Consider the following 24,888-nt stretch of genomic DNA (forward strand, 5'->3'; position numbering starts at 1 on the left):
GTGCTCGCTCTGTCTATCTGTGTGTCTGTGAGATTGGCAATCCACACCTCCTTCTGCAGGTTCAGAGAACTTTCTGCCCCCTGTTCACTCCAGAGGCTATGTCTTTACTGCAAAAAAGAGGTATGGTTTTACATTGAAATAGCTATCTCAGTATGAAATCCTAGCAGAGACAAGTCATGGGTTGTTTTTACCTCAGTGTAGCTAGTTGAGGTCAACCCTATAACCACCAGCCAACATTATCTTAGCTACACAAGGGTAAAAACTGCAGTGCCTTGCCTCCACTATGGATTTTATATTGAAATTAGGTATCTTGATTTTAAATATCGCCCCTTTTCATAGCCAAGAGCCTGTTCTTGCTGCCAAATGGGAGTTGTGCATAAGCCCTGCAGGAGCTGAGTGTGGGATACCTGTATCACATATCTCCCATCAGGAAGGACAGCCTTCCTTCTAGACCCACATTTAAGATGCTATCCTACAGAAATACAGGGGGCAGATCCTAAGCTAAGTGAAGTTACTACAGAGCTATGACAGTTTATATCAGCGGAGGATCTACCCTAAGGATCCCGATTCTCCATAGCCCTGCATCTTTAGTTATTTCCACCAGGGCAAAGTAGGTAGTAAAATACTACCCCATTGGAAAGGTAACTGTTTGCACCCTCTTTGTACGGATGCAAATAACCAACAAGGGGCAGGGCAGGGGAGGGGAGAATTTAGTCCAAGTCATGTCCTCACTTTGGGAGAAATGCACCCCTGGGCACAAGGACAGCACAAGACAAGCCTAGGCACCACTTAAGGCTTCAAAACAGGATGTAGGTGGGACTAAAATAGCCTTAAACACACTGGCCACGGGCAGGCCCTCTGCACAGAGGTGCATTTAACCCTCCAAGTACTGGCATTAGAATCCTGAAAGCTAAGGTTATAAAATATGCTACTTAGGCTAGAGAATTAATTTGAACCCACCTTGTTTTGAAGCTTCTTACAATATGACTATTTCTGGTACCTATCCTAGGACTGCCTCATGAGCCTTGGAAGCCTGTGTACTAGATGCAAATAGCAGCCCATGTGTGGGTTAGGCAATGACCTAGGATCTTCTCTGTGAAAAAGAACTGAAGCTGAGGGTTTAAAATAGTGCAGCAAGTGATATACATAGTAAGATCAAGCTGAGGTTGGAAAATGGATCGTGTATCTTTAACCCACAGAAGAAGAAACTTTTTTTTTTTTTTTGCTAGTTAACAATGGAAACTTTTTTTTTAGTGTTTCCCTCCAGCGGTCCTGCCAAGCAATAGAAAGGAAAGACACACACACACACACAGACACACACACACACAAAAAAAAAAGAGAGAGAAAGAAACTTGTTCCGCTGAGTTCAACCCCAGACAGGCTCACAACTTCCTTCCTGCCTTCCTACCCCCCGCCCCTCCCTAGCTCGCTCGCCTTTAATCGCACATTGAACAAACATTCAAGAAACTGCAAAGCTGAAAGTGACAAGGCTGCTCGCGCGGTTGGCGGGGAAAGGAGAATCAGTTAGCAACATAACCAATCGGTGACGGCAAGCCCCACGATTCAACACAAAAAGAAACTAGCCCATTTTTAAAAACCTCTCGTATATAATATAGACGGCTACAGTTTAAAATCCTGATCTGGATGAGGAAATGATTTCTGGAGCATTTTGTGCGTGTCTCAGTTCCTGCGGGTGTTTCAAGGGGTTGTGAACTAACAGGACTATGAAGTCTGCATGAGTCCCTGATATACCAGGTAAGGCTGGACTGTTTTTCGATTCCCCCCCCCCCCTTGGCTTTCTCTCGATTAAGCGGATCTCTCTTTATTTGGGAAGAACGGCAAGGCAGGAGGGTTGGACCATGGGGAAAAAAATAAATTGCACAAGTTCCACAATGTTTCTCAAACGTGCCTCCCTGCAAATGCCATTTCAAGCCTTCTTCTCCACTCTTTAATGAGTAACTGTCGTATTTTCACTCCCCGGCATTAGCCAGTGCATTATGTTGCAGGCAGGAGCAAAATAGCTGCCTTTTCGGGCGAGCTGAACGGTAGCAGCAAATGCATGTTTGAAAAGATTATTGTGGTGGCAAAATGCAGTTAGCTCATTTTTTGTGAAACGTGTGAACTGGTCGTTCTGCAAATATGTACAAGAAAAATACCAATAGGCTTGTGTGCGCTCAGGAGCTCTCTGCAGGGAGGGGAAAGCAAAGCTGTCAGCAAAACTGCTCAGCCGTCCGCCTTGCAGGGCATCTCCGGACAGGAGTTAAGCATGAAAGGCTCTCCCAGTATACAGCAGGATAGGCGCGTTCAGATGTATTTCTCCTGAACGCTCCGATAGAGATGGGCATGTACACCCCCCTCCCCCACATCTTCGCACCCAGACGCTCACCCGTTTCCACACTCTCACAACATGACCCGGTGTGAGCAGCAGGCTGTACTTCTAGAGATGCATAGGCACCGAGCTAATAGCCAGGACACCCCGATGTACATGCACACCGCTGCAAATTATACCCCGGAGCGAACTGATGCCTTTTAATTAATATTAATACAAAGACAAAACAATACAAAAACATTTAGCATATAGACTCACAAGGACACACAGAAATACACAAGCATACAGTTGCACACAGGTCCATTCAAAGACACATCTACAGCTTGTGTACGCACACGTGCATATAAATAAACATTTACACATACACACAACACACTCATGCATATTTTTCATACATAGAATTCAAATGCTCCAACGTGAAAAGAAGGCTGTAATTCTAGTTATACATACATACATACATACATACATACATACATACATACATACATACATACATACATACACGTACAAAGAGACACACCGAGCTAATATAAACAGATGAAGACACATGGACAGAGGGTTACCCACACAGGAAGAATCACAGACACACAAAAGCACACAGAGCTGCAGCATACACCCATACAGATGTCTATACAGGGAACACAAGCTAGACATGTCCAAGAGTATAGGTAAGACTAACTCAAGAGATGCATACACGCTCTTATACACACAGCGTGGACAGACTTAGGGTAAACACATCTAGATCTAACATACGTGGAGCTGCACAAAGCCATACAGATGCACACACACAGACAGAACGAACAGCAGACACATGGATCCATAATAAACAAAGCCACACAAAGGCATAGACCTATCCACACTTAAAAGAAACATTCTCGAAGCAGAATCTAATTTGATCTTCCTGTCATAGGAGGACAGACATATACACACATACCCACAGCACAGACAAAGCCACACCAGTACTTAGCGCATATTTCAGCCAAAATCTTTTAGTCAACACTTGAAAACTGTTATTTAGAAATTCTGTTGTGTTGCTCTATGGGAGTTCTAGTTTGAGTGTTTCACGCCCTCATTCTCTTCTATAGGCTGGGCTCCTTGGCCAGGCTACACCTCTCATGAGACACAATAGTTTGCCCGCTTGCTGAGAGTCCATCCTGAGAGATATAGTGTGGCTGGAGAGCGGGCCTATAGAGAAGATAGGAGCCATGAGGCAGCTGAACTACAAGAAGTGTGCGTTTTTAACAAAAAGTTGCATTTTGCCACAGAAGGCAGACACTTTTTTGTGAAAGATTTTGTTTAGCTGAAGTCCCAGTTTTCCACTGAACATCAGTTTTGACAGAAGAATTTTGATCAGCTAATGCGAATAGATGTAGCACACGCACACACAAGTGCAGATAACACATGCACAAGGCAGTAGAAATACACAGGCAGAAGTTATACAGAGCCAGCCAGAAACTGCTCCAAACAATGAAGTAGACATGAAGAGATGTAATCAGATGAAGAGACATACAAATACGCACCTGAGTAGTAGCCATAAGTATATCTGGCCTATTCCATGTCTTGCAGAGACACACCGAACATACACAAAGCTACAGATCTGCACACGGACAGAGTAAATAGACATACACGTGGAGATACACTCAGATACAGTGAGACACATACACAGTAAGTAGATTCAGGCCCCGAGGCGAACACACACGGAGAAGCAGTAGATATACATGTATATAAGCGACTCTTAGCACACGGAGGGCCACAACAAAGCAAACCATAGACACTCACCCTTTGCTCATGGGCCGAGTCTGCAGCCTCTGTGCCTTGCCCCATGCCCATAGCGCTGTTGCTCCTGGCTCCAGGCTCATGTCTCTCTCTCTCTCTCCTCTCCTCAGCTGATTTGTTTATGGAGCTTTGGGCAAGGGCCAGACCAGTTCCTCCGCCCCCCTGCGGCTTCCCAGGCGATGGTGCTGCCCCCGGCCCAGGGAGGACCCCGGCTGCCCCGGAGAGGCTGACCCAGGAGGAGGAGGAGGAGGAGGCTTGCCCCGCGAGCGCCCGGGCTCAGTACTATGGCTGTGTACTGCTATGCGCTCAATAGCCTGGTGATGATGAATAGCAGCAACGAGGTGAAGAGCGGCGGTAGCCGGAGCAAGACGCCTCCTCCCCGGGGGCAGGTGCTGCAGGTCCCGGAGCCGCACGGCGCCTGCTGCCCCACGCTCAGCCCGGGCGCCGGGAGCCCCGGCTGCCCCCGGAGGAGCTCGACCTTCCTCTTTCCCCCGGGGGAGCAGCCGCCGCCAGAGGAGCTGGGGAGCGCCAGGACTCCCGGGGGCAGCAGGCGGCCCAGCAGCCCGAGCTGGCTGGGAAGGGAAGAGCCGTCGCGGCCCCGCCACTGGGAGCTGCAGAACGTGCAGGTGAACCAGAAAGTGGGGCTCTTCGAGGCGCACATCCAGGCGAGCAGCTCCGCCACCCCACACCTCAAGAGCCCGCGGCTGGGCAGGAGATCGCCGACCCCCATCCCGCCCCGCCGCAGCCGGCCCCCCGGCGGAGACCCACGGGAAGCGCCCAGGAAGGAGGAGGAGAAGGTCCGGACAAGCCCCTTTCCCTGGCCGGCGGCGCAGAGGGGGATAGCACAGGATCCAGGAGAGACAGGGAGGAGGCGTGAGTCCCCCGGGGCGCAGGTTTCCGGGGAGACGCAGAGGGGAGGTGGGCACTGTGAAGCGCAGATTGCCGGGGAGATGGAGAGGGGGAGCAGCACTCTCGGAGCGCGTTGTACAGAGGAGATGAAGAGGGGCGGTGGGATGCCCAGAGAGCTGGGAACGAAGGAGATGGAAAAGAGCAGCGGGTCCTGCGAACAGGAGGGACCGGAGGAGACGGCGAAGTGGAGCGGGTCCCCCAGGGCTCAGAACTCAGAAGTGATGGAGAGGGGGAGCAGTGGAGCGCGGAAATCAGGAGTGATGGAGAGCAGGGAGTGGGTTCACCCAGCGCAGGGCTCGGAAGTGATGGAGCGGAGGAGCGAGTCCAGTGGAGTGCGGAGCTCAGGGGTGATGGAGCGAGGTGAGGGAACCCATAGCGTGCAGGATTCTGGGGTGATGGAGCGAGGAGAGGGGACCCATAGCGTGCAGGGCTCTGGGGTGATGGAGCGAGGAGAGGGGACCCATAGCGTGCAGGGCTCTGGGGTGATGGAGCGAGGTGAGGGAACCCACAGCGTGCAGGGCTCTGGGGTGATGGAGCGAGGTGAGGGAACCCACAGCGTGCAGGGCTCTGGGGTGATGGAGCGAGGTGAGGGAACCCATAGCGTGCAGGATTCTGGGGTGATGGAGCGAGGAGAGGGGACCCACAGCGTGCAGGGCTCGGGGATCATGGATCGGGGCAGGGTAGCCCTAGAAACTCAGGGTTCCGCATCAACAGAAGAGGGGAGCGAGAACTGCGGATTGCGAGGCTCGGACTCTTCAGCTGCCCCGGAACAAGGGAGGGGTGAAGAGCAGCATTGTCCCCCCCGGACTGGCTGCTGGGGGGAGCTTGGGAGTCCACTGGCCTGGGCTGGCTCTGTGGAGGAGCTGTGCCCAGTGCCTGGGAGCTCCTTGGGAGCAGTGGATCAAGCCTGTGCCCGGCTGCAGCAGGACCACCTTGGAGACCGTCAGCTGCTGGTGACGGCAGCACTCACAGAACAAAAGGGGAAACCCCCGGGGGAGGGCTGCTGTGGGAGCAGCATCCCCGCTGTCATCATTACTGACCTAGGGGGTCAGGAGGAAGAGGCCGGGGAGAGCCCCCGAGTGAACATGCCCATCAGGAAGCTGTCTTCCTCTTCCGCTTCTTCCACTGGCTTCTCCTCATCCTGGGAAGAGTCTGAGGAGGACATCTCCAGTGACCCCGAGCGCACTTTGGATCAAGCCCAGCCCTTCCTGCAGACCCTGGACCAGCACAAACCCAGAGTGGTAAGTCCTGCCCAATGCAGCTTCCCCTGGGGTTGTGGCCCCCAGTGTTGGCTCTAGTGCTGGTGCCCCAGACTTCACCATGGCTTCTTCTGTTAATGCTGGGCCGGGGACCAGTCTCCCTAACTGTAACCCACCCACTGGCTTCTCCTGCATCCTAACTCCCCCATCCTGGAACTTGGTTGCTCACCATGCTCATCTGCGTTAGGCTGCAGGCAGGTAAATTACAGGCAGGATCCACAGACTGGGGTAGCTGAGGTCTGCTAAATGGGTACTGTTGCCCCAGATCCTTTGGGAACCACTCTTCTGATGCATCATCACCCTGGCAATTATAGTAGAAGACCTGCCAGTTGCCCTTCTTTATTTCAACTGGGGTGCTGCCTCATTAGCCATCATCATTAACCACAAAGCCTGTGTGCTTATTAAGCCCTGTTGAAAGACAAAGCCAGAGTCAAACTTTTTCTGACCTGGCTAAGATCATATGATTGGTAGGTGTTTAGAAGATGATTGCAGTCGTTTAAGAGAAACTTTCTCTCTCTCTCTCCCTCCCTCTCTCTCTCTCTCTCTCACACACACACACACACAGATAACAGTGTGTTGATGGTCATCACCTGCTTTTAGGAGAGAGCTTGCAAAACCCATTGGAATGCCCAGTCTTGTAGTACTTAGGCAAAACTCCTAACCAAGGACTGCAAGCCTGGTTGCAGAGAATTTACCTAGAACTATTTATTATTCTTTTAACTTCAGACTATGGTGTGGTTCTTTTTCTTTTCACTGGCACCAGTTTTACACTAGTATAACTTCAATGGCGTCTGAGGAGTTTCCCCTGATTCGCTTGCACATTTCCTCTTCCGAATTCTTTCTTTCTTTCTTTTTTATCTATCTATACTGCTGCCCACCGCTGTGGCATTTGCATACCTTTCACATAAAGTGAATAGCAATAATGAAATCCCTAGTACATTTCATGGACTCTGGCACTTCTCCATTTTTGGAGTAAAAACTTTGCTCACAGTAGCATCTAACATTTGTTATTAATTTATTTTTATTTATATGTTTATTTAAGGTTGGTTTATTTTGGGGTTTAGTTGGTAGGTTGGTTTGGGATTGCTTGGGGTTTTTTGGACAAAGGGGAGGTGCCAGTGTTATGAGTGTCATTCTTGCGATGGTGGAAAGACCTTTTCAAAGAGGAAGGTTTTGCAGCATTTCCTAAAGATGGTCAGATTCTGGATTCACCTGATCTCCTCTGAAAGATTGTTCCTTGGCTGGATCCTCTGGACAAAGCACGCTTTTTCCTTCACTCTCAAATGCTTCATCCTGAGCTTTGTGAGGCGAATTGTCCTAGAGGAGCAATGTCACAGTGTTTCAGAGATCGAAATTCTGTCTTTAATGTAGCTGGGGCTTGATCCACTAATTGCTTTAACATATAGGACCAAAGCCTTTAAACTGTCAAATCCTGAAAGCACCCACAACTCTCATTAACTCTAATGGGAGATCTGAGGGCTCTCTAATGGGAAATCTGGAGCCTCCCTCATGATTCGATCCATTATGTTTAAACAGCCTTAGGCACATGGCAGTGAAACTCCTGTTGATGGCAGTGGTATGAGTACAGTAGAACATAAACTGAATAGAGGATCAAGCCCCTGAAGAAAGGATGCTGTGCGGTTTGTGAACAACTATCAGGCTGAGACATAAATGAAAACCACCTTTTTTTGGCTGCCTTTTTCTTCCCATAGTAAGGATCCAGGCCCAATTCTGCGGAGGACAGAGAAGCAGCTGGGCAGAAATACTGTTGGCAAAGTAATGAATGCTGTAGCTCTTAATGTTTTCAAATAGTTTGACATATTTAGATCCTATGAGTCACTCTCTGGGCTCTTTGTTTTGTGATATTCCTCTAGCTGACAAATTTTTGTTCTGTGTATGTTAGCTTTAGTAATCGTTGTCCATCACTGACAACTGTTATCAACAATAAACCCTGCTGAACCTATGCTGCAGACAGTTGAGTGCTAGTGTGGACGGGACAAAACCAGCTTCCTTGAGTCTCAAAACGGATTTCTGTGCAAAAGTGTCAAAGAAAGCTTTGTTTCATCCTTTTTGTGGACAAGGGGTTTCCTAACCTGTTTCAGCAGGACCCACTGCTGACAATGGGCATGATTCAAAGCTCTTTGAAGTCAATGGAAAGACCCCTATTAACTTCAGTAACTTTGGTCAGGCCCAGTTGTCTAGCAGTGAGTTTGCTAGCATAGGTATGCTTAATTTGTATTATCAAAGGGCCAGATTCTGATCTAAATCTGGTGGAATACCAGAGTAACTCCATTGACTTCAGTGGGATTACTCCAATCTAAGTGAGACCAGAATCTAGTCCAAAGTGTCTCCCAAAAATCTGGGGAAGGTTAGCCAGTATTTCTTTTTGCTTGGATAATCCCGATAATACTTGCTGGGTTGCAGCCTCTGTGGGGATTCTCTACTATAACATGCAGTTCCACTGTGGGGTTGATCCCCTGCTTTGCAGTTTATAGTGAACATCTCACCAGGATTGTGAGCAAATGCCTGGTAATCCAGTGTTGTTTTCTGCAGATTCTTGATTTACTTAAATAACAAAACATGCCCAAACCCTAACTCCATGTTCTCACTGTGAACATTTCAGAATCCATAATGAAAACAGAAGGGGGCTACTTGAATGGTCTCCGGTTATACACACATTTGTTTTCATGGGTTTACCAATTTCCATTTGACAAAGCGTAACCATCTGGAAATGAAATATACTGTGAAGGAACTTGCATAAGGAATTGCGACTACGGATCATACTAACATTTTCTTACAAGATAAACCCTGGTGGCCAAATCCTCAGTTGATGTAAATCAGTTGAGCTCAGTGGTGTTGTGCTGAATTATACCATCTGGGCCTGAGTATGTGCATCTGCAATTAGTGATATTTGTGTGGGTGGGAAAGGTTACGGCACCTGAAAAGGAGGTAGCAATGAGCAACAGGAAAGTGGTTCTCAGTGGAGGTATGTTTGGGGTTGTAAGCTTCATGCTGGGTGTTTACAGATTCAGTAAACAACAGGCTCACTGCTGCTCTTCCTTTCTGGAGGCTATGTGGCTAGAAAAGCTATCTGGGATGTCCGGCTGTCTATTGTAGTTCCTCTTTGGGTTCTTTGTATGGTAGGGCAGGCAACTTCCTTCAGCTGGACTTCAGAACTCATCCTGCGTTAATTTTGCAGATATGTTGCTGTCTATGTGTATTTTGCAATCCCCGCTATCAGGTCGGCTAATCAGACATTAATCCCACGAACGATTGGGAACATTAAGTTGTTTAGCATGAAGAATGTGGATGGGTTAGTCACCTCCTTTTGAGACAAGATACATTTAGAAATGATGTTTTCTATGTAACTCTATAGCTAGGTACCTCCACAGATCTCTCCCCCTGCCCCCAACTGATGAGGAGAGACCTACCGCTCCTGTTCCTGTCTACTTGGTAAACTGCCTGTCTGTAAAATGCATTGGGGCCCTGCAGAATGAATGGTGTTAGAGAAGATTGACATAGAAGATATTATAAAGGAGTGTGATAGTGATTCTCAGTGAAACGACAATAAGTAAATTAGACAATTTTTTATAGTAATCCCTCCCAAGGTTTAAATAAAGCATAAACTGTGTGCGGGTTTCTGGCGCCATGGTTTTTACTGGGCTGCAGATAGTTGCTTGGGGGAAACCCCAACCCCGTTTGTGCAAGCTTGCAAGGCTCAAAAGGCAGCAGAGGTATTGCACTTCTTAAGCAATGTAGGAGGAAGAGCCTGTCCAGGGGAATCTGCAAACCAGTGTGCCGCAGAGTAGTGCTCCACAGAGCCTCTGGGCTCGCAGTGTGGTTGTGGGCTGGCTGGGGAAGGCGAGGGAGTGTGCCCAGTGGGTCCACATATCCTACAAGCCAGCTGCTATTCCAGTCTGGGTTTATCTAGCAGCCACCCCATAGACGTGTCAGTGCTTTACATAATGGAAAAGATTCCTTTCTTTTGTCACACAGGCTCTTTGCTTAGGAGATGAGGAGAGGGGCTTACTGTCCCAGCAGCTGTGCCCATTCAACTCCCACTGGAGACAATGCAGCTGCACAGGTACAGCAGAGGGGATGATCAGGCCCCTGCAGAGGATTTCACCCTCATTAGGCACCTGATCGTCCTGTCGCAGGGTAGGTGTAACTCCCATTGCCTTCAGTGGAGTATATGGCCCTGCATGTGTTTCTTTGCTAGAGGAGCCCTATTCTCCTGCCACAGGATCTGAGTAACTCCTGCTGCTGAAGTCAATGGAATTACTCATGTCTTGCAGCAGGTGACCTGCCCCCCTGCAGCTGGTTAATTCTCCACTCTGACTCTTAAGCAAAAGACTGCTGCAACTTCTTATCGCTCACTATCACCATGTGCTGATCACTATATGCTGAGTCGCTGCTATCCAAGCAAAATCCTTGATTCCTCTATAATTCAGCAGCCAGAGAGAAGCTACGCTCGGTTTGTCAGAACATCCTTTAACTATTCCCTTTGTGAAAACGAAGGCTTTTAAACCCCCTGTGACAAAGTGCCTCCTCTACCTTGGTGGATCCTGCACTTATTGGCAGATTTGCTCACCTCAGTGATCTTCCCCACAGTCTAGTTCAACTTCTTCTGTGTCTGTTCAGGAGTTGGGAGGTTTGGGGGGAATCCGGGCCCACCCTATACTCTGGGTTCCAGCCCAGAGCCCTGGGCTGTCTATAGTGCCTCCTGTAACAGCTGCACAATGGCTACAACTCCCTGGGCTACCTCCCCATGGCCTCCTCCAAACACCTTCTTTATGCTCACCACAGGACCTTCCTCCTGGTGTCTGATAACGCTTGTATTCCTTAGTTCTCCAGCATCACACCCTCACCCTCACCCTCACCCTCACCCTCTCAGCTCCTTGCGCCTCTTTCTCCCAGCTCCTCACACGCACTTCCTCTCCTCTGGCTCCCTGCCCTCCACCTGACTGGAGTGAGCTCCTTTTTAAACCCAGGTGCCCTGATTAGCCTGCCTTGATTGGCTGCAGGTGTTCTAATCAGCCTGTCTGCCTTAATTGGTTCTAGCAGGTTCCTGATTACTCTCGTGCAGCCCCTGCTCTGGTCACTCAGGGAACAGAAAACTACTCATCCAGTGACCAGTATATTTGCCCTCTGCCAGACTCCTGTACCCCACTGGTTTGGGTCTGTCACATATCCCTCCCCTCTGCTCAACACCAAGGGGTTGGGCAGCTTGGGATGCCAGACAGTGCACACGTGACAAGCCATCGGCATCGCCGTGATGGCTCCCTGCTCTGTGTTGCACACGGAACTGGAAAGGTTGGAGGGATAAGAACCACCTGGTCACCCTTGTGTTCTTCTCCTTGTTCTGCTGCATCCATTGAAGAAGGCATGGTCGGTCACGAGGACAAATCTGCGCCCGAGCAAGTAGTAGCGCAATGCTTCCATGGCCCATTTTACGGCGAGGCACTCTCCCTCCACCACTGCATATTTTTGTTCCCTTGGAAGGAGTTTCCTACTGAGGTAGAGAATTGGGTGTTCCTCCTCCCAGACTATCTGTGATAGAACGGCCCCCAACCCTACTTCCGATGCATCTGTTTGCAGGATAAATTCCTTGGTGAAATCAGGGGCTATCAGTACAGAGTTACTGGAGAGGGCAGTCCTTAGGTCTGTGAATGCTTCCTCTGCTGCATCAGACCATCTCACCAGATCAGGTCCACGAGCTTTTACTAGGTCTGTCAGGGGGCTTGCCCTTGTGGCAAAGTGGGGGATAAATCGTTGGTAATACCCCACTATACCTAGGAATGCCCGGAGTGGTTTCTTGCGATGTGGTTGGGGCCAGTTTTGGATGGCCTCCAACTTGTTCACTTGGGGTTTTACCAGACCTTTTTCCACAATGTAGCCAAGATATTTGGTCTCTGTAAACCCTACAGCGCACTTGGCAGTGTTTGCTGTAAGGCCAGCTCGCCTGAAGGTATCAAGGACTGCCTCCACCTTCTCTAGATGGGTTTCCCAGTCTGGGGTATGAATGACCACATCGTCCAAGTAGGCAGCAGCATAACTGTTATGCGGGCGTAATAGCTTGTCCATGAGGCGCTGGAAAGTAGCTGGAGCCCCATGTAGTCCAAAAGGGAGGACAGTATATTGAAAAAGACCCTCTGGTGTAGAGAATGCAGTCTTTTTCTTTGCGTCTTCCGCAAGGGGAATCTGCCAGTACCCCTTTGTCAAGTCTAGGGTAGTCAAGTCCGGGCATTCCCCAGACGGTCCACAAGCTCATCTATGCGAGGTATGGGATACGCTTTGAACTGGGATACTTTGTTTAGTTGCTGGAAGTCGTTGCAAAACCTTGTGGTGCCATCAGGTTTGCACCAGCACGATTGGGCTGGACCACTGACTGTGGGATTCTTCAGTGATCTCCAACTCCAGCATTTTTTTTTACTTCTGCTTTTATTTCCTCCCTTTTGGTCGCTGTCACCCGATAGGGCCTCATTGTTATTTTGGCCCTGGAGTTTGTGACAATGTGGTGATATGTCTCAGTTGTTCGACCCGGTTTTGTTGAGAACACATCTTGGTTCTGGAAGATCATCTCAGACACCTCATTTTTCTGGTCTGGTGTTAAATCGGGAGACACTCTCACCTGTTTGGAAGGCTTGTTTTCCTGGGTTAGGTCTTTTTGGACAGTTATTCACGTCTCTTGTGCATGCCAGGGTTTCAGAAGGTTGATGTGATAAATCTGTTCTTGTTTTCGGTGTCCTGGCTGCCGCACCTTGTAGGTTACTTCCCCCACGGGTTCAGCCACCTCATAGGGTTCCTGCTATTGAGCCAGAAGCTTGCTTTCTGCCGTGGGTACCGACACCATCACCTGATCCCCTGGTTGGAACTGTTGGACTTTTGCCTGGCGATTGTAATGGGTTCTCTGGGCCTCCTGTGCCTCTTCCAAATGTTCCCGTACAATAGGGGTGACCCAGGCTATCCGGTCTCGCATCTGCATTACATGTTCTGTTATATTTCTCCCCTCATTGGGTTCCTCTTCCCAAATCTCTTTGGCGATACCTAGTATGCCACGAGGATGATGCCCGTATAATAACTCGAAGGAGGAAAACCCAGTTGAGGCCTGAGGTACCTCCTGGAGAGCGAACATAAGGTAGGGTAGTAGAGTGTACCAATCCTTCCCGTCCCGACTTACCACCTTCCTTACCATAGCCTTGAGGGTTCGGTTAAACCTTTCTACCAACCCATCATTCTGCAGATGGTAGACTGAAGTTCTCAGGGTATGTATATGGAGCAGCATACAGAGGTCCTTCATTAGCTTTGACATAAGTGGGGTTCCTTGGTCTGTTAATATCTCCTTTGGTAGCCCCACTCGGGCAAAGATCCCCATCAGCTCTTTGTCTATCATTTTAGAGGCTGTGTTCCGCAGGGGGACAGCTTCTGGGTAGCGAGTAGCATAGTCCAAAACAACAAGTATATATTGGTGGCCCCGAGCCGTCTTCTCCAGGGGTTCCACTAGGTCCATGGCTATTCACTCAAAAGGGACCTCTATGATGGGAAGGGGTACTAAAGGTGCCCTCAGGTCGGGATGGGGACTGTGCAGCTGACACTCTGGGCAGGACGCACAGTATCTTCGCACTTCTTCATGAACTCCGGGCCAGAAGAACCGTTATAGGACTCATACCAGGGTCTTCTCTACCCCCACGTGCCCCCCAAAAAAGATGACTATGAGCAAGACTTAATACAGCGTTCTGGTGTTTCTGAGATACTAGGATCTGCTGTACCTCCTGTTCCTGTACCGGTGCAATCCAGTATAAGAGATTCTTCTTCATTATGAAGTAGGGTCCTGGTCCCTGGGTTTTCCCTTCACGGGGACCTCATCTATTTCAGTCACCTCCTTTCTAATGTTGTCGTACCTTGGGTCTTCAGCCTGATCCCGTCCAAAATTTCCTTTTCCGGGGCTAATCTGCCCAAGATCTAGGGGCCCAGTCTCTGTTGCCTCTACTGGTTCAGAAGTGTTAGGGTGGGGGTCAGACTCGGGTGCTTCTCTTCCTTGGGTGGCCTCCTTTTCAGCTGCTCGGGTCCACCTACCTACAAGAGCGACCCTCTGGCTTTGAGTCAGTATTCGGGTTCCCAAGGCCTTAGCTGCCCTCCTTTCCATTTTTGACTTTCTACCCTGTCTGGGAATGGAAAATAAATCTGGAGATATTTCAGAGAAGACTAGGGGTTGACAGTCTACTGTGGATGCCTCACTAACTTCAGGGTTTCCCTCTTTCTCCAATTCTCCTACTGGGAGTAAGTCTCCAAACCCTGGGAAGTCCCTCCCTATGAGCACCGAATATGGGAGTTTAGGGACTATACCTGCTGCTACCCCAGTAGTGTTCCTCTGAATCTTGATTTTTACTGGGATGGTGGGGTAATAACCAACTGTCCCATGGATGCATGTTATCCCCGTACGCTTAGCCTGCAGCAGCTGACTACACTTCATGAGCTTCCCCGAGACAAGCGTGATAGCACTCCCCGATTCAACCAGGGCTGTGGTCTCTACCCCATTTAGCTTTACTGGTCTGGTGTACATATGTGGGGTTAGTGAGACCCCCACAAGGTGGATTAGGGAGCATGGGTCTGCCCAGTTCCCCAGGTTACACTGAATAGGCTCCTCAGCATTGGGACACTGTGCAGCTATGTCCCTACTCCCCGCAGGCATAACACCTGTATGGGGCCTTAGGCATTCCCCGGGTCTCTTGGTTTGGGCAGTCTAACATCACGATCCTCTTCTCCCTCAGTACTCCAACTCTTTGTGGTTTCTGGTGAGTCTTCAGCCCCTCTCTTTTTCCACCTGTGATCTCCTGGTTGCCCAGTCACCCGAGCTCTAGGGCTTGGTGCTGCTAGTTTAACCCGGGGTGTCTCTTCCTTAACCGATTGGGTCAGCTCCCTCGCTCTCCTTCGCCTCTCTACCAGTGCGACAACCTCATCATAGGTAGAGGGTTCGTTCTGGCTTACCCAAGCATGAAGGTCTGGCGGTAGCCCCCTCATGTATCAGTTGATGACCAGAACCTCTAGTATCTCTTCCGGACTCTGGGATTCCGTTTGCAACCACTTTCGTGCGAGATGGAAGAGGTCATACAATTGGGACCGAGGGGTTTTGTTTTCCTGGTACCTCCACTTGTGATACCACTGGGCCCGCACTGCAGTTGTTACCCCAGATCTGGCCAGGATCTGTGCTTTCAGCTGGGGATAGTCTGCTGCAGCCTTTTCAGGCAGATCATAGTAGGCCTTCTGGGCCTTCCCACACAGGAATGGGGCAAGGATGCCAGACCACTGATCTCGAGGCCGGGCCTCCCATAGGGCTGTCCTCTCAAAGGCCAGAAGGTATGCCTCTACATCATCCTCCCACATCATTTTCTGCAGCCAATGGCTGGCCTGTATGATCTACGTCCCATCATGGCCGCGGTTCAGCTCTGTAAGTGTCTTTACCTGGTTTACCAGTTCCCGCAACATAGCTCGGTCTTGAGAAGCCTGGTCCACCAGCAGGCGATTAGTCTCTTGCTGCAGCTTCACTGCCTCCTGTTGAGTGGCTGCCTGGACACGGGTAGCCTCCTGCTGGGCCGCTGTAGCTTATATCAATGCCCGCAGTAAGTCATCCATTGTGGTGAAAAAAAATTAAACCCTCTCCTTTTTTATTTTTTTTAAATCACCCTCCTTCTTCCGCCGTGCTGTGCACGCCTAATCCCACTCTTGACACCAGTTGTGACAAAGTTCCTCTTCTACCTTGGTGGGTCCTGCGCTTATTGGCAGATTTCCCCACAGGCTGGGTCAACTTCTCCTGTGTCTGATCAGGAGTTGGGAGGTTTGGGGGGAACATGAGCCCTCCCTCTACTCCGGGTTCCAGCCCAGGGCCCTGTGGATTGCAGCTGTCTATAGTGCCTCCTGTAACAGCTGCATGACGGCTACAACTCCCTGGGCTACTTCCCCATGGCCTCCTCCAAACACATTTATGCTCACCGCAGGACCTTCCTCCTGGTGTCTCATAATGCTTGTACTCCTTAGTTCTCCAGCAGCACAGCCTCTCACTCTCAGCTCCCTGCGCCTCTTGCTCCCAGCTCCTCCATGCACTTCCTCTCCTCTGGCTCCCCCGTCCCTGACTGAAGTGAGCTCCTTTTTAATCCCAGGTGCCCTGATTAGCCTGCCTTGATTGGCTGCAGGTGTTCTAATCAGCCTGTCTGCCTTAATTGGTTCTAGCAGGTTCCTGATTACTCTAGTGCAGCCCCTGTTCTGGTCACTCAGGAAACAGAAAACTACTCGTCCAGTGAACAGTATATTTCCCCTCTATCAGACTCCTGTACCCCACTGATTTGAGTCTGTCACACCCCGCTTCCGCTGGAAAAAGTAGCATGAGATGCCCTTAAACCAGGAGTCAGCAACCTCTGGCACGCAGCTCGCCGAGGTAAGCACCCAGGCAGGCTGGGCCAGTTTGTTTACCTGCTGCGTCGGCAGGTTCAGCTGACCACGGCTCCCACTGGCCGTGGTTTGCCATCCCAGACCAATGGGGGTGGCGGGAAGCCGCGGCCAGCACATCCCTCGGCCCGCACCGCTTTCCACAGCCTCCATTGGCCTGGGACAGCAAACCGCGGCCAGTGGGAGCCGCGGTCAGCCGAACCTGGCAACGTGGCAGGTAAACAAACTGGCCCGGCCTGCCAAGGGGCTTATCCTGGCGAGCCATGTCCCAAAGGTTGCTGACCGCTGCCTTAAGCTTTCTTCTTCTTAGCCTTCCCCAGCACTAGTGCAGAAACTGAAGGACTCTGAAGTGTTGCAATCACAAAACTTGCAGCACATTCCAGAACTCTTGCTCTCTCAGCAAGCATCGTGTAATCGCCACTGGCCTAGAGTATGGAGTTTCCATTCATGTGAGCTAAATAGTGAGAGCTTTTGGAAAGTGCATATGTGATTACTGCAGAAAGGGGAATATATTTATTTGTTTGCCTGACGGCAGTGACTGTAAAATATTTCTGACATGAGGCAACGTAGCTGTGCCAAGCTCCAGCCAGGCACCAGGCAGACCCCTTGCCTTTTCTCTAGGGTGTTCCAAAGCATTGTCTGACAGAAGTACTCCTGATTTGCTCCCATAAAAGAAATCAATCAAATTCAATATGTTTTCATTCCCATCCAATATGTCATTTTAATGAGGAAGTAGCTGTGTAATAGCAAGTATTTCCCCAGAGGGGTTGCTGGGGATGGTGCTGTGCAGAGCCCCCTGCCACGCTCTTCCCATCTGGCCTTGTTCTCTAACCCTGAATACCCCCAAATGCATTGTGGCACAGTGAAGGTGCTTACATAAGAAGAGGTATGATACAATTTTGGCTCCCCTCTCTTCAGCAGTTTTTGAGCCAATGGAGAAGGATTTCTATTGCATTCACCCCCTCCATGTCCTGTAGCATGGGGATTATATGGCACATATTACACCCTTTTATTATAGGCATGTGTTTACCAGCACATTTATTCACTCTGGTGGTTCTGAGCAATTCCAAACTGAAAACATTCATAAAAGAAAGCTGGGGAGGTTTCTGAGAACTCTTTATTTGGGATTCTAATTCTGTGTTGCACAGTTTTGTGACCTCTGGTGCCCGAAGGATAATTAGGAACCAGCTTTTCAAAATAGTCCACTCATTTTGGGTGCCCAGCTTGACACACTGCAGGCCAGCCACTCAGAGATCCCACTGATGCCTGCTGGAGTTGTAGGTACCTAGCACCTGTGAAGTGTCTCAGATTGGATACCCCAAAACTTAAGCTCACTAAATTAGTGGGGACTTTTCACATTTTTGTCTACATCTTTACAGAACCATAAAGTGATAAAAAACAACCAAACGGCAGCCAGGACCTGTGTCATGTTTTCCATGTTATTTCTATAACAAGTTAGAACAGATTTACCTGAAGAGATAACATGAGCTCAGCACTCACTTTCAATCATTGGGTGGCACTTCTTGAGTATGTCGGCATCTATTTCTGGTATTAAACCTCACTTCAGCTAGATTAGTCCTGTACAATTATTAGAGCTCACTTTTTATCCATACCAGTGAGTGAATTGGTGCACTTATTCTGATTTGTTTTAATTAGATGGAACTCAGCTAAAGCTTCCTAAGAAATATGTTAATATCTAATAAACACTGCAAAAATAAAATATGGGTGAAATGTTTAGAAGTGCCTATGTGACTTAGGAGTCTAATTCCCATTTTCAAAAGTGACCTAAACACGTAGGAAACTAAGCCCTATTGATTTTTAGTGAGACTTAGGCTCATGAGTGCCCAAGTCACTTTTGAAAATAGCACTAGGTGCTTTTGAAAATTGTACCCTATGCCAGCCAAATAGACTTTTCTCTCCACAGCGTGCACAATGGCTATGAGTAATTCAAGAAGTTATTTAAGTATTATGTCCATGAGCTTTGAAAGTGGGTGCCTACAAATAGGCTCTTGAATGTCTGTTTAGGCAACTAAATAAGTAGCCTAATTTTCAATATTATTGGCTTCAACTGTCCTGCAGGTATTCAGAAACTCTGAAAATTAGGCTGCCAGTGTCAAGTTGGGAACCATAATGGAGATTTGGAATATGTAGATCCCAACTTCTATATACCTCAGTTTTCCCTTCTACAATATGAGTGTGACACTATTTACCTAGCATGCAGGGCTGCAGTGTGACTTTAGTGGATGTTTGCAAAGCTCTTTGAGATCTTCAGGCAAAAGGCTCTATAGAAGTGCAAGTTACTATTACTGGTGAGCACCAGTGCTTTTTGCCTTTGTGTAGTTTTTCGTAGATGTTTAAAATTAAAATCTGAACCATCTGAATGTTGTTAAGACTCATGTTGTCATTCTTCCACCTGCTACAAGGTTATTTGCAATGCTATCATGCATTTCTGTTATGAAAAAAAAGGAAGATTTTATAGTAAAAATATTTTTTATTATTACACAGGGAAAAGGAGACAGTCTACTAAAGAAACATTCAGTCCTTTCTTTCAGATCTAAGATTTGTTGCTGATTAAAACACAGGGATGATTTTGGGAGTAGTATGTTACTTGCTGCTTGAAACTTTTTTTTTGTAAATAGTATGGTAGTATCTGAGGAGCACTACAAAATGGGAATGGCATTAACAATCAGTACTATAGGGGTCTTTAAGCAATGGGAAAGCATCCCTTATTCCCCAGAAAGGACAAACACAGTCTCTGGAGTCAGATGCTCATGTCTGAATGAGTTGGATTTGAAGTACACTGTTAGCTGCTCCCTGCCCTTGAGGTCTGATTTTCAGAAGTGTTGAGCACCTACCATTGCCATTGGGCAAAGACCTGGCCCCCTGAAGCTAATAGAATTTTTGCCCAGGATTTCACTCCTCAACTTCGGCTGGACTAGTTGGTGCTCTGCAACCATTGAAACCAGGCCCTTAGATGTTACCAAACACAGTGGGTCTTATCCTGCAGTCCTTATTGAAGGAAAACTCCCATCAGCCTGAGTGCGTGTGCTTGGCCTGCATAGAGACTGGCGTATCAGACCCAACAATAACAGGAACAGCTTGTTGTCAGGACTGCAAAGACCATGTGTGGCAGCTTTGACTCTTTTGCCTTTGCATGGTGTCAGTAATGGGGCAGGTTTTATTAATGGAGTTGCACAGAGTGGAAGTCAGCACAGGAGTTGGCCCAGCATGTTCACCTGCCTTAGTAAGCAAGAGCTTGCCCCATCTGCCCTCTCACTCGGCTGCCTTCCTGAGAATTCAGATTAGGAAAACCTGAACTGTTTGTCCTTGCTTGGACAATGCATATGCAGGAAGACAAAACAGAACCCAAGCAACACTCTTCCCCCCACTGAACTGTTAAAGAGGCATTTGGACACCATGGCAAAGGGGTCGATGCCCATGCTAAAAAGGAGACCAGATCAAGGCACTGTGGGAGGAGTCTCCCTCCTTCTACAGTCCTTGTACATGGCTTGGCTGCACGCGGTGGCCATAAAAACCCCTAAGATGGCCAAAGGAGAATCCCCCCATTGCAAGCAGAGTGCAGGACAATCATAGCTGTCTTATAAGGTCCATCCCACAAGCCCTGGCATGGGGGGCTTATTGTGAGTGGGATGGGTTTTACTGGGGTGTCCATTTGGAACCCTATAAGGAAACTATAATGTAGTTTCTATTACCAGTAGTTTATATTTAACACATTGCAGAGAGTGTTCAGACCTGCAGCTGTAGGAGGGGTGGGGCGAGGTGGGGGGCAAGACAGGTTGATTTTCCCAGTGATCTGCAGGCCAGAAAGATAAATCTGCAATCTCTGTTGGTATGTTTTATGCTGGTGGATTTTGTTAAATTAGAATCAAAGCTATTGCATCCTAAGCCACTCACACTAAATGTTCTTCCAATTTTAGCAGCATTCTTTCCAGGCTCAGCTACATTTGTTTTTATCTTCTCTATGGCAATTGATGACCTAAGTCTGAACATGTATAATTCTGCATGATCTCCTGTTATATATTTCTTCCACAGCTGCAGCTGAATCAGGACTGTCTGATCCAATCACATGTTGCAATGCCTAATGCTTTCTTTAATAAATTCCAGATTCTCAGAGTCAGCAAAGTTTACATATCCCAAGTAATAATTTTAAACATTAATAGAGACAGACCCTGAATTGGATTGTATCTTTATTTATTTTTTTAATCTTCTCGAGTCTGACCAGAATCTATTTGTGGGAAACCTAACCGAATGGATAAATGATAATGAGACAAACACTTAATCTTTTAATAATATCAAGTGAAAAATCCAATGGCAGGTTAGCATAGAAGTTAAATAAGAAATGACAACTAAATCCTTATTGGGGACAAGGTCAGGTATGCTGAGCAAGGGATGTAATTAGAGACAAGCCTGAATAAGTGCCCCAGAGTCACAAAACTCTCTGAACTTTGAAACAGTGGGCCTGATTTTTCTCCCACACCAGTTTAACTGTATCAGGCCGTGCCATGCTATGCCCCTTCTGTAGTCATTGATACCAGTGCCCAGTGAATGCAAGGGGAGTGTTAAATTCTCCCTAATGCAAATAGTAATATTTTACACCTACTCTGCATTAATTTTGCACTGGTGCACGTGATTGCCCAAGGTGCATGTCAATGCTGAATTCGGCCCATAGACATCCATAGAGTTACATCTGATTTACAATAATGGAAGTGAGAGTAAAATCAGGCCCTGATTTGGAACCTGAACATGATCTGATGCTGAATTTCAGAGGCAACCCCTATTTTTATAATGAGCCAAGCCAAAAAATCCAGCTCCAAGTACCCCTCACCTTTGAGTGGATCTTCAAAATACATACCTCATATTACAGCTTGGGACAATCACTGGTTGTTATGATTGGTTATGCATTAAAAGCAAGGCTTGTGGTCACAATATGAGGAGGTACTAGGGAATGCAATTGCTAGTGTGTTTAAGCGGCTACAGAAAAATTGTTAATTACTGTCGCTTCATAGAATCATAGAATATCAGGGTTGGAGGTCATCTAGTCCACCCCTCTGCTCAAAACAGGACCAATTCCCAACTAAATCATCCCAGCCAGGGCTGTGTCAAGCCGGACCTTAAAAACCTCTAAGGAAGGAGATTCCACCACCTCCCTAGATAACCCATTCCAGTGCTTCACCACCCTCCTAGTGAAAAAGTTTTTCCTAATATCCAACCTAAACCTCCCCCACTGCAACTTGAGACACTTGCTCCTTGTTCTGTCATCAGGTACCACTGAGAACAGTCTAGATCCATCCTCTTTGGAACCCCCTTTTCAGGTAGTTGAAAGCAGCTATTAAGTCCCCCCTCATTCTTCTCTTCTGTAGACTAAACAATCTCAGTTCCCTCAGCCTCTCCTCATAAGTCATGTGCTCCAGCCTCCTAATCATTTTTGTTGCCCTCCGCTGGACTCTTTCCAATTTTTCCACATCCTTCTTGTAGTGTGGGGCCCAAAACTGGACACAGTACTCCAGATGAGCCTCACCAATGTTGAATAGAGGGGAATGATCACGTCCCTTGATCTGCTGGCAATGCTCCTACCTGTACAGCCCAAAATGCCGTTAGCCTTCTTGACAGCAAGGGCACACTGTCGACTCATATCCAGCTTCTTGTCCACTGTAACCCCTAGGTCCTTTTCTGCAGAACTGCTGCCTAGCCATTCGGTCCCTAGTCTGTAGTAGTGCATGGGATTCTTCCGTCCTAAGTGCAGGACTCTGCACTTGTCCTTGTTGAACCTCATCAGATTTCTTTTGGCCTAACCCTCTATTTTCTAACTTCAGTGATATATCACCATAGTGCTAAAGGCCCATCATGCTAGGCTTGAGCTGCAGGGACACCCCTTGCTGTCAGAGGGTGGGGTGGAAGCTCCAGATAAAGGGGAAGAGAACAAATAGAGAAAAGAGATTTCAGAGTTTGACTTGTAGCTGCTTAAATTATAGTAACATTTTAAAAGGCTGCACAATATATGCCAAACCTGTGATTTGATGAAACACTGTCAAGTGCTTTCTCCCCAGCTCCATTGTTTGTAATTTTCTCCAGGAACGTGAAAATACAACTTCATTCCTAATAAATTTTGCCCTCTTTCTTCTTGGCAAACCTTAGGTTTGTTTTGCCTGTGTTTTTAACAGAGCTGAGATGAATTTCATTAATTTGCAAAACTAACAAAGTGAACCTAGTGCTCATGGCACTGCCTGTCTTGACAGCAAAAAGGATGTACTTTTCTGTTTTTGAGTTAAACGTCATTGAAAAGTCTCCTTAACATGCAATAAGAAGCTGGCTAAAACATCTGAAGCTCTGCTGGCTGGTCTTGTCTACATGGGAAAATTACGCTGGCTTATTTATGTCCATTTTTAAGTCAATATAGTGACACAGGTCCAAGCACCTGTGTGGACATGCCTATTTGGATTTCAGAATGCCTTATTTCAGTCTAGCTTAAACCTGCTCTCAGGTGACTTAGGTCAGGTCTACATGACAGACCCATATCGGTATAACTACATCGCTCAGGGGTGTGAAAAATCCATACCCAGAGCGACGTAGTTATACTGACCTAACCCCCCCCCCTCCTCCAGTGTAGACAGTGCTATGTTGGCAGGAGAGCTTCTCCTCTGAACATAGCTACCTCCTCTTGGGGAGATGGATTAAGTACACCGACAGGAGAACTCTCTCCCATCAGCTTAAGAGCGTCTTCACTTAAGTGCTACAGTGGTGCGGCTGCATTGGTGCAGCTGTGCTAATGCAGTATTTTAATTGTAAACTGCTCGCAAACTAAACCAGAAAAAAGTCACTTTTAAACTGCAGTCAGAGAGCCCACACAGGGATTGGCACTGGCTTAACAGTATCAATTTATCTCAGCTCCTTACACTATATGGTGCATCTTCCCTAGGCCTAATCTAAGGCCATGTCTACACTACAAAATCAAGTCGAGCTAATTTACATCAGCATGCAGCTGTCACAGTAATTACATCACTTGTGCGTGTCTACACTTTGCTCCTTGTGTCGGTGATGTGCATCGTCACCTGGGACGCTTGTATTGATTGTACGGTCAGTGTGGGGCATTATGGGATGGGCCCTGAAAGCCAGTAACAGTCCATATAAGCAACACAGTGTCTACACTGACACTGCTTCGACCTAATTACTTCAACCTTGACTCTAGCCGCTAGTGGAGGTGGAGTTTGATGTCGGTGTAGTGGGGCAGTTATGTCAGCGGTAGCGAAATGTAAGTGTAGACCCTTACATGGTTAGGTCGACGTAAGCTGCCTTGTGTTGACCTAACTCTGGTGTGTAGACCAGACCTGAGGGTATATCTACATTGCAGTTGGAGGTATGATTGCAGTGCAGGTAGGCATACCCACGCTTGCTTTCGTCTAGCTAGCACAGCTATCAATAGAAGCGAAAACATGGCGGCAGAGGCTTCAGTGCAACTGTGGGTACATACTGTATCAAAGTCTGTGCCATTGCTTCTTCACTGCTATTGTTATTTGAGCTTGCTAGATTCAAGCTAATGCAGGTATGCCTACCCCAGCTGCAGTCACCCCCCCCACCCCATTGTTGTGTAGACATATCCCAAAGGGGTTAAACTAACTTGACTGAGCTAACATGATTGAAAAACACACCCTCTTTGCCAGTCAAGACCAGGCTGGAGGGGTTTAACAACTTAGCCTTGAGCCAGATGGCCACTGTGCAGCCTTCTCCCATACATCAATCTGGAGTTGCAGGTGTGCAGACAGCAGTGTCTCAGCTACCTGAGCCCTGGGCTTCTCTGGAGCAGAGCATGGCTTAACTGCCATGAGTTTGGGGAGGTGCACAAAAGAGGACTAGGAATAAAAGACCCATTAGACTCATTTTCAGTTGAGGGTACATGGGCATTTGAAAAGAGCTGAGCAAATAACTGACTTCTTGGTTTGCTGGCCATGCCAAAAAATAAAAACAAAATTGTTTCGAGTCAACACAAAACAATTTTTTAAGAAAATTTTTAGAAAACCAAAAAGTTGGAACAAAAAATCCTTTTGAGACAAACTAAATATTTAAAAATAAAATTGAAATGAATTTTGAAATGAAAAGTCATTTGGATTGTTTTGGATTTTTTTGTTGGTTCCTTTTTTTGACTGAACAATTTGG

At 47.8% G+C, this 24,888-nt stretch overlaps 1 protein-coding gene across 3 annotated transcripts in view; it reads left to right on the forward strand.

Moving 5' to 3' along the window:
• Positions 1-1,420: 1,420 nt before the first annotated feature.
• The window catches only part of ITPKB (inositol-trisphosphate 3-kinase B), a 122,772-nt gene continuing 99,304 nt past the window's right edge, over positions 1,421-24,888 (forward strand). Inside the window, exons 1-3 of one of the 3 annotated variants that reach the window (XM_030557379.1) lie at positions 1,421-1,755; positions 4,216-5,599; positions 5,645-6,255. In XM_030557379.1, the coding sequence (XP_030413239.1) occupies positions 4,390-5,599; positions 5,645-6,255 (1,821 nt within the window). In that variant the 5' untranslated portion in view covers positions 1,421-1,755; positions 4,216-4,389. Of the gene's footprint in view, positions 1,756-4,215; positions 6,256-24,888 lie in introns of all 3 variants that reach the window. The other 2 variants (XM_030557380.1, XM_030557378.1) reach the window with 2 other exon arrangements.

The sequence above is a fragment of the Gopherus evgoodei genome, chromosome 3 (assembly GCF_007399415.2).
Source record: "Gopherus evgoodei ecotype Sinaloan lineage chromosome 3, rGopEvg1_v1.p, whole genome shotgun sequence".
Taxonomy (NCBI): Eukaryota; Metazoa; Chordata; order Testudines; family Testudinidae; genus Gopherus; species Gopherus evgoodei.